This window comes from Vicia villosa, unplaced genomic scaffold, assembly GCF_029867415.1.
Source record: "Vicia villosa cultivar HV-30 ecotype Madison, WI unplaced genomic scaffold, Vvil1.0 ctg.001224F_1_1, whole genome shotgun sequence".
NCBI lineage: Eukaryota > Viridiplantae > Streptophyta > Magnoliopsida > Fabales > Fabaceae > Vicia > Vicia villosa.
The window spans coordinates 42,234-51,500 of NW_026705540.1; the positions used below are offsets into that span (position 1 = coordinate 42,234).

The following is a 9,267-nucleotide window of genomic DNA, read 5'->3' on the forward strand; positions in this document are numbered from 1 at the left end:
CACTCAGTTTTAGTCCTTATAGAGGGATCAAAAGTGAGTGCAAAAGTAATTTTATAGAGACTAAAAGTCAATATATTTTTTATAGGGACTAAAAGCCAAAACTCAGATATTTATAAGGATAAAAATATATATATTTAACCCTTTTTTTCTTTGGTTGAATGAACATCGATTATTTATTTACAAGAAGACGATTGACATTGTAGCTTGTTAGTGTCTTATCATTTCTCTATATAAAGCATGCAACTATCTTCAAATTCTTCAATAATGTAATATCATATTTTTAAGATAATTAAATATGAAGAATTAATTCCTTCAATTTACATTCTTCAATTTTTCTTTTATTCATGAAAGTAATACATACATCTTTATTTATCTAATATTTTATTTATCTAATATTTGTCATGAGTAGATGTCAATATTATGTCAATATTTTATATTTAGTTTACCATATTTTTGAAAATCAGAAAATTAAAAAAACATAAATAAAAAAAATTTAAATTCATAAACGAACACGAAATTAACATCATCACACACAATCATCTAAAAGAAGCTTTAAATTTTCTAACAGCATGAATATCGATAGTGAGTCACCGTTGTTTCACAAATATCAAAACCATTGTGTTAGTAAACTATGGATATTCATGTTATTGCGTCGTGCTTTAGTTTGGAAGCGTTGGTCAATGTAGGAACGATTCTCCACTTAAATCTGATTTAAAAAAATTAATTTATGATATAATAATGTAGTGTTTAATAGGATCCATTTTAAAATTTTAGATAAATTAAATAAATATTTGATAAATATAAATGAGTTATTTAAATAATTGAAATTTGTGAAATATTATAAAAAGTTTAACCGAGTTCATTTAAAAGATTCAATTGAATTCTTTAGACGTAGATGCTTTAAATGGGTTGTTAATCTAAAAGAAAGATTTTTTTAGAGTGTTATAAAACACTCTTGAAGTTAACACTCTAACATTGTGTTTGTTTCAATAGATAGACAGAGTAAAAAAAGTGAAAGGAGGGATAGGTGGTAGAAAGATTAAGCTTTACTAGTTTGGAACAACACAAAAATAGAAAGGAAAGAAAGCTACAGCTGGGATCCACACCAAAAATCTTTTCCTCCACATTTGCACGGAAAGTGTGAATTAAACTTATTTTTATATTAAAATGACAAAAAAGGCAATGTATTTTTCTAATTATTCCTTCCATTTTTTCTTCTTTCACATGCACCATATATAATTTCACTTATAGCATTATTTCATGTGTGGCAAAATTGCAATTTTTTTACAATTAATGTAAAGTTAAAAAAATTATTTCTCTTTTTTATGTTGTTCACATTAATTGGTGTTCATTTTATTTATATTAAAATAGTAAAAAATAGTATTAATTAATTTAAACTCATATTATTTATTAAAGACGTCGAACAATAATAAAATAAAATAAATTAGTATATTTATGCTTTATTTAAAATTAAAAATCATTACACTTTTTTGATATATTGAACTTTATAGAAGGTAATAAACAATATATTACACAAGATACAGCTTATGAATCGGAATTTGTTTTGCATGTAAATAATTTTAAATTATGTGTTCTATCATTTTTTTATATAAATGTTATTAACTTCAAAAACTAGAAACTAGAAATGTCAATTTATTTTATATATAGTTTATGAATCGAAATTTATTTAAATTATTAGACTTTTTTTGATAAAAAAAAAACTATAAACGCCCCTTTTGTGTAAATGACATATAAAAATATTAACTTTAAATTTACTTTAATTTAATTAATAAATAATTAATAAAAATCATCGAGATTAATGGGGTTATTTTTGTCATTGTGTAAATATACATATATCTTTTTTCTCACTTTTTTGTTTTTTTTCTTTTATTTTCTCTTATACCAAATAAATAAATAACTAAATAATCATTCTACTTTCTATTCTCTTTCTTATATTTTCTTTTCTTTTATTTTCTTTTCTTTCCGTTTTTATTGTGATCCAAACATACTATAAAAGTCTCTCCGAAGGAGAATACTTTTAATGACAATATGATAAACATAAAAATGAGAATGTTTTTAACAAAAGCATTGTTAATTTTTTTTTTTAATTTTTTTTTACTTGTAAAGGACAGCACTTTGTTAAAAAAAGTTGTGTAGTAGGAAGAAAAGACGAGAGTACTTTCTTGTAAGTGCTCTCTTTTGAAAATATTAATAGTGTTTTAAAAAAAATGCTCTCCTTATCTATCATATTAGAAGAGTCTACCATTTGAGCAATTCTTAGCCTATCCACATCAGCATCTGTTCTGTGATAATTCCATATCATCTTCGGCGGTTAACACTGGTTTTCTGATCATTCATCTGCATGGTGGGCTGCGGCAGTTATTGCTATGGGAGTTTCATCCTCCCAGCTTCTCATGTTATTGCAGTTACGCATGGTTCATCATTGTGTGCCTATCCACGTTCCAAACTGCACAATGCGCAGTAATGACCTGTTTAAATGCCTTGCCTATTTATCAGTCACTTTCATTCTTCTCTTTCCATGCTTTCTAACTTCTGCGGTTATAATTCAGTGCAGTGTGAATTTGATTGATCATGTCAAGGCCTGTTGAGAGAATAACAGAGATCAACGATGGAAAAGAGCTTTGGAAGATTGTTGTTAGGATTCACCACAGATGGAATGTTGTGTCCAACAACAAGGAACATTTTGAAATGATCTTTGTTGACAAATTGGTGATTAACCTGTTTATGTTTGTGTATGTTTATCATTTACGTATGTTTGTATAATTTGAAACATTTTTTGGTTTCTGGCGCAGGGAGATGATATTCATGTTGTTGTTCCAGCACCACATGTGTCGGTGTTCACCGAAAAATACCTATTAGGGCATACTTATGCTGTATCTAATTTTAAGGTGGTGCCTTATGTTCTGGCGTTCAGGGCATCAGGACACAAATATATGATTAAGTTTATTGCTGGAACGTCTGTTCTTGATGAAGACAAACATGAGATACCCCCGAAATCGATTTATTTTACAAGTTTTTCGGACATCATAACAGGGAAGTTTGACAAACATGTCCTGATTCGTGAGTATAGTTTTTTGCTGTTTTATTATCTCATGTTTTGATGCCTTTTAGCCGTATGAAATTAATGTATTTATTTCAGATGTCGTTGGAATGGTGGATAGTATTGGTTATGCACAGACTGAGTCGGGCGCAAAGAAGCAGCAAATTAGCATGATGTTGCGTGACCACAGGTTTGTTTTTGTTATACACAAGACTCCCTGATATATGAATCATGTGATATATCCTAATGTGTTGTGATCATGGTTTAGCAACAACATGTTGAACTGTACTCTGTGGGAATCATACGCGGATCAGTTCATCAGGTTTAACAAAGTTAGGGTTGCTGCATCACTCCCTACAGTTGTGTTGCTTCAGTATGCCAAAGTGAAAGAAGAAGGTTATTCCATGACTTATTTAAATCATTTAACTTAATTCTAAAACTACAAAATCTGTGATAAATCGATTGACAAGGTATAATTTGAATTTGCAGGAAAGTATCCTCTGTCTGTGACAAACACCTACAATGTCACCCTTTTATGTGTTGATGCTGATTTTACTGTCATGAAAGACTTCATTGATAGGTATGTTGATAGTATCATGCATTATGTGCAATTATTTTATTCATGACTTTGATAATGATCCATGATCTGCAGAATGCCTGAGGAGAGCAGGGTAACCCTGTCTGATCAACTCGGAGGGAATTCCCAATATTCCTCCCAGAGTTCTGAAAATCAACAACTGACTCCTATGCAGAAATTATTCTCAAAAGCTGTTGTTTTACCTATTGCTGAGATTATTCAACTTACGGATGTATGTCTTTCTATTTTTGTATATTATAATAATTATAACCTCATCATTTAGTGTGAACCAAATTTATGATATTGACTACTATTTGTCCAGATTACATTTTGTGCTACTGTCGCTACAACAAAATTATTAGTTGCGTCTCCATTTGGATGGTACTATCGTGCCTGTCATATGTGTCAATCTATAGCGCGTGGAGACAGCCCCCCATTTGAGTGTGAAGCTGGTCATGAAACCATGGCTGAAGTCCTTAGGTTTTAGTTGTTCTCACCTAATATATGTTGTTTCTGTCATGTTTGTGTCGTTTTTATGTTGTTTGCTTTTTTAACGGAACGACTTCTTATGATGTTCAGGTATTAGATTGAGATTGAGGTTACTCATAGGGGCTAAAGCTGCAATTTTGTCTTCTGGAACAGGGAATGTGAAATGCTTTTGGGTTTATCTGCATCCCAACTTCGTAACATTATGATTCAAGTTATATTTATATTGTGCAGACGAATTAGAATGTACTTTCCGATACTCTGCGTACACTAATACGGCTGGTTGTTTAAATAGGCTGGAATTACTGATCCATTGGACTTCCCGTTAGCACTTGATCAGTTGTTGCAATTGGAAATGGCTATGAAGGTTAAGTGGCATCCACGCTGGAAGAACTGTTCCGTCGTTATGATTATAAAAAATGATCCTATTATCCAGCAACTTAAGGAAAAATGGGGAACAGATGAGGTCAGCTCTTATAAACTGTCATTTGTTTTATAAAAGAGGACTTCATATTATAACAATCTTTTGCCTGATTTTGATTTTCTTTGGTAAACTCTCAAGGAACCTATACCAATCCACACTGTAATACCTGAGACTCTGGAGGTAGAAATTTTAAACTGTGTATGCCTTTTTTTACTTTTCCTGTGATTATATTATACTGAAAACTGTGTTTAACTATATATAGATTAAGGAGAGTGTTGATGAGGCTAAAACAGATGCCAATGAAGACTGTGAATTGGTTACGGTAAGTTCCACTGCAACACACTTACCTTCTTACATTTATATCAATATTCCTAACTAATAGTCTTCATCGTTATCTTGCAGGACCTGGAAATTACTTCTAAGCACAAGCCTGATGCTGTCACACCTCCTGGTAAGAGGCATTTTCCTGCTGCATCAAGTGAATCCACTGATTTGGACGGATTACATGATGCAGAACTGTCATCAAACAAGCTGAAGAAGATAATTAAAATGGAGAAGATTGATTAGATCTATTGTTATTTAGTGTGTGTTTCGCTTAGCTGTTTGTTATAAAAACTGGATGTTAGTTTCCTTTGCTTTTAATCATGTGTGTGATTTCGTTTTCTGTAATAATTAGTGCATGAATACTGGCCACGTGCTTCTGTTATGTTCATTTTGATTTAAGGATGTCTATGGTTTGTGTGTCTTATTATATTCAAATGATTCAAATTCAACTGCATGTTATATATACTATTATCACTTATTTCGATTCTTTTTGAACATATATTGTTCATTCCATTCTAACTGTACTTCTTATAACGGGGCCTTGCTTTTTTATTATTTCGACAATATAAACTTTACAAAATCGATCCGAAGTTGACCGTGATATACTAATGAATATTCTACTGCATGTAGTTAAAATAATGATATCGCGCAGAACATTTTGTTTGGATTTGCAAAACCTAAGCATTCTTTCATTACATTGTAAACTGAAACATTGATTGTGCCTCACAAAGAAACACCAAAACTTTTAACATTTGACTATGTTAACTGTCAATAACTAATTTTATGACTGATCTTAGTATAATGTTCATTCAATATTATGGGACAGATTTCATTTTAACTAACAGCATATCAGAGTGGATTAATAGAATATAATAGGAGAACTTCCAAAATTTGTCCCGGAAACGATTATGCATTAGATCTTCAAATAGACAAAATATTAGTGTGTTACCATTTTGGATAAGGTGCTTACAAAATAATAACATGCAGCAGAATGTATAAAACACAATGTACCAAAACAACATTCCCAACATATAATATAACCATTAAAATTCAGCTATAGTACAAGGTTAGCTGATAGCAGCAGTTGATTCATTGTCTTTCAACCTTCACGTAGATATACGGAGAGAATCGCAGCATACTCCACACTATTGTATCCCCATTACGCAGGTTAAGAGATTTGGCAAATTCGTACCATCCCAGGGATATGTACTTTTCATATGGCTGGGGTATTCCCTTTCTATTAGCTTTGTGAACCTTACAGGTAACAATGTTCTTCTTCCTCACATCCAGCAGGTTAATTTCATCTTGAAAGCGACAGAGGCATCTTTTGGCGATTTCCTTAGGGAAATGCTGCATACAGGAAATAAAGAAACTATTAACATTATACACTATTTACATTTTCAATAACATGATGATCATATTCAAATATCTCCTTACCATTATATTCTGCTGTGTAGATTTAGCATTTGTAACATGAGTGTTCTAGAAAGAATTTTGAGCACCTGTAGAACTGTCTACAGTAATGTCTGTACCGACCTTTGCTTTTTTCACCACTTTACGCCTTCCTTTCTTACCCTCTTTTGATCCACTTGCTTCACCAACTTCTGAAAATTTGATTTCATTTGTGTCAATGTCTGTTGTTTCCTCTTTTACCTTTGTAGGTCCTGCATTGGGAATGCTTTTAACACTTGCGCTATTTTGTGTGCCAACATCAACATTCGACACAACACGACCAAGGGTTACATTGCGCTGTTTGTTCCTGCGTTTTCTTTCCACCTTAGGATCATACCCTGTTTCCTTTACCGGTTCTTCTATGATTTCCATTGCCTGATCATTGGTGTTCCAACCTCAAATATGGATTAAAAACGAACCACATATGAAGCATTCTTTACTAAGCAATAATTATATACCGAGCAATCACGGGTTATACACAGACTGGATAAAACAAAAACTAACTATATAATCCCACAGTAAAAAACCACAATAGTCATTCAGTCGCATTTGATTTCTTGACAAATATCACACATAATACAACATTAAACTATATTGATACTACACCCATCACTAAATGCTGCTAACTGTTATTACCACACTACCATATTTTGTGTATCAATATACCCTATTTTGTACAGCAATACAAACGTGAAATAAAACTAACTGCTCATACCTGAAATCATTATCATCATCAGAAGGAATCCGCACAGAAGGACCTCCGTGTGAAGAAGCCATTGTAGAAACCCTAACCGACAACCAGTTGCAATGCTAAAATTCTATACAGTGCAAGAGGAAACAAGTACTTGGTACATGCAGAAAGTGGGTTAACTGTTCAGTTTCTATTTACTTATAATATTAGTTTTTACTTAAAGTCTTTTTAAAATAGTAACACATGCATCAAATAAAATATTATAATTAACCTGTATAAATTAAATTAAATAAATACATTTAACACACACAACAGTTATAAGGGAGGGACAATTGGTAATTTAAATCTATAACTATCATTCTATTCATATTCAGTTCCAACTTCATATATATTCAACCATGAAAGAAAAATTAAAATCAACACTGCATTCATGACATTTTAATCCACCAATGTCCCTTCAATTAGAAACTGTAAACTTTTAGTATTCAAAGCCATGAGGTAGCATGCTATACATCTCATATTGTGTGCATAAATCTATACAAATCAATCTTATTTGTATTATTCATCATACTTTTGTGTTTGTGATGGTAACAGATGTTGTTAAAAACACTGGTCCTCAAACATCAATTGCAAGAAATAGGAGAAAACTTATTCTCAAAGCGAAGAGGGATTATCGAAACCGTGTCAGATCAAACAACCTCACTTCCCATTTAAATCTTAATTTTACATCCTCTACAACATATGAAACCACTATTGAAACGGCTATGGCTAGAAAGAGAAGGAAGATAATCTTGGATAATAGAAAAAGATTGAGAAATTTCTTCAATAGTGAAGTTAGTGGGGTTCAAAATACAAACAACATTGTTAGTCAAAGTCAGAACATGGATCATGCATCTACCTCAAATCAAAAGGTGTCAGTTGGGTCTCATTATCAGGACAATGATGACTCCAACTCTGACAATAATTTAAATTCTTCTAATAGTTCCGACTCTGACGAGGATTCAGTGCCGGCACAATTACAAGAGGCCCATCTTCAAGGTATATCCATATCATACACTGATAACCAAATGATATACACTTCCTCTGTTAATAAACATATTCAGTATTGTGCTTTCTTCTTTCAAAATATTTCGATATTGGCGATCAAAATTATGAATGCGTACACTGCCAGGCATGTATGTGGTACCAAGAAAAAGTGAATAGACACAAAATTACAGCAACTCCTCGCTTTCATCGTTGCTTCCGTGGAGGAAAAATTGTTCTACCATTCCTTGAACAACCTCCACAAGTGTTGCAAGATCTTCTATTTAATAAAACATACTCGGATAGTAAAAACTACCAGGCTAACATACGAACATACAACGCAATGTTCTCATTCACCTCTCCCGGAATGAAGTTCGACACAACATACTCTAAAAGAGGAGGACCCCCTACTTTGAGACTGCAGGGTCAGACCTGCCATCGAATTGGTACATTACTGCCAAAAACCGGGAAAGCTCCGCAATATGCTCAATTATACATCTACGACACGGACAATGAAGTTGAACACAGAATAAAATGTTTCAAGTAAGCCTGCTCAGACATAATTACACAATTTCTTTATAAAAATAATTTGTTAAACTATTTATTTATGACTATCCAAAATACACAGGGACAACAAAGGCATCGAGCGCCCCGTTGTCAATAAGCTCAAGATGATGTTAGATGAGCACAATGTTCATGCCAAAGCTTTTCGAATGGCAAGGGATGTTTTAAGGACAAATTCTTTCACAGATTTAAAACTCAATCTTATTTCTGATAGATGCGAAGATGGCCGTGTTTACAACAAACCTACTGCCTCAGAAGTCGCTGCACTCATTGTGGGAGACATTGATTCTGCTGATAAAAGGGACATCTTAATTCAGCGCCGCAATGGTGGTTCGCAACGAGTAGATGAGTTTCATCCAGCATATTTGGCTTATCAGTATCCTCTTATATTTCCTTATGGGGAAGATGGTTACAGGAAAAATATAATGCAAAAATATCGCCATGAAACTGAGGTCACTAGGAAAAACCGTCAAAGCATTAAGGATTGGTTTTCTTACCGGTTACAACAACGTCACAAAGAGGCAAAAACACTACTTTACTCAAGACGTCTATTTCAACAATTCTTAGTCGACGGTTATGCTATGATGGAATCCGAACGACTGAATTGGTTGAGGAATAATCAATCGAAGTTAAGAGTGGGCAAATATAATAATTTGACCACTCAA

The 9,267-nt window shown here is 32.7% G+C and overlaps 1 protein-coding gene across 1 annotated transcript; it reads left to right on the forward strand.

Annotated features, from left to right (window-relative positions):
- The first annotated feature begins 2,592 nt into the window (after positions 1-2,592).
- Positions 2,593-5,115, forward strand: LOC131634094 (uncharacterized). Its single transcript, XM_058904764.1, has 11 exons — positions 2,593-2,730; positions 2,814-2,894; positions 3,133-3,251; positions 3,330-3,457; positions 3,551-3,641; positions 3,714-3,870; positions 3,961-4,090; positions 4,218-4,321; positions 4,420-4,590; positions 4,811-4,870; positions 4,951-5,115. Exons 1-11 carry the CDS (start codon positions 2,593-2,595, stop codon positions 5,113-5,115), a joined length of 1,344 nt encoding a protein of 447 aa, XP_058760747.1.
- The last annotated feature ends 4,152 nt before the right edge of the window (positions 5,116-9,267 follow it).

What these genes read in the sequence shown, in the direction of transcription:
- LOC131634094 (XM_058904764.1), top strand. Translation starts at nt 2,593, where the DNA reads ATGTCAAGGCCTGTTGAGAGAATAACAGAGATCAACGATGGAAAAGAG. An exon ending in ATGATGTTGCGTGACCACAG is followed by an intron (nt 3,252 to 3,329) that starts GTTTGTTTTTGT and finishes ATCATGGTTTAG; the next exon opens with CAACAACATGTTGAACTGTA. An exon ending in AAGACTGTGAATTGGTTACG is followed by an intron (nt 4,871 to 4,950) that starts GTAAGTTCCACT and finishes GTTATCTTGCAG; the next exon opens with GACCTGGAAATTACTTCTAA.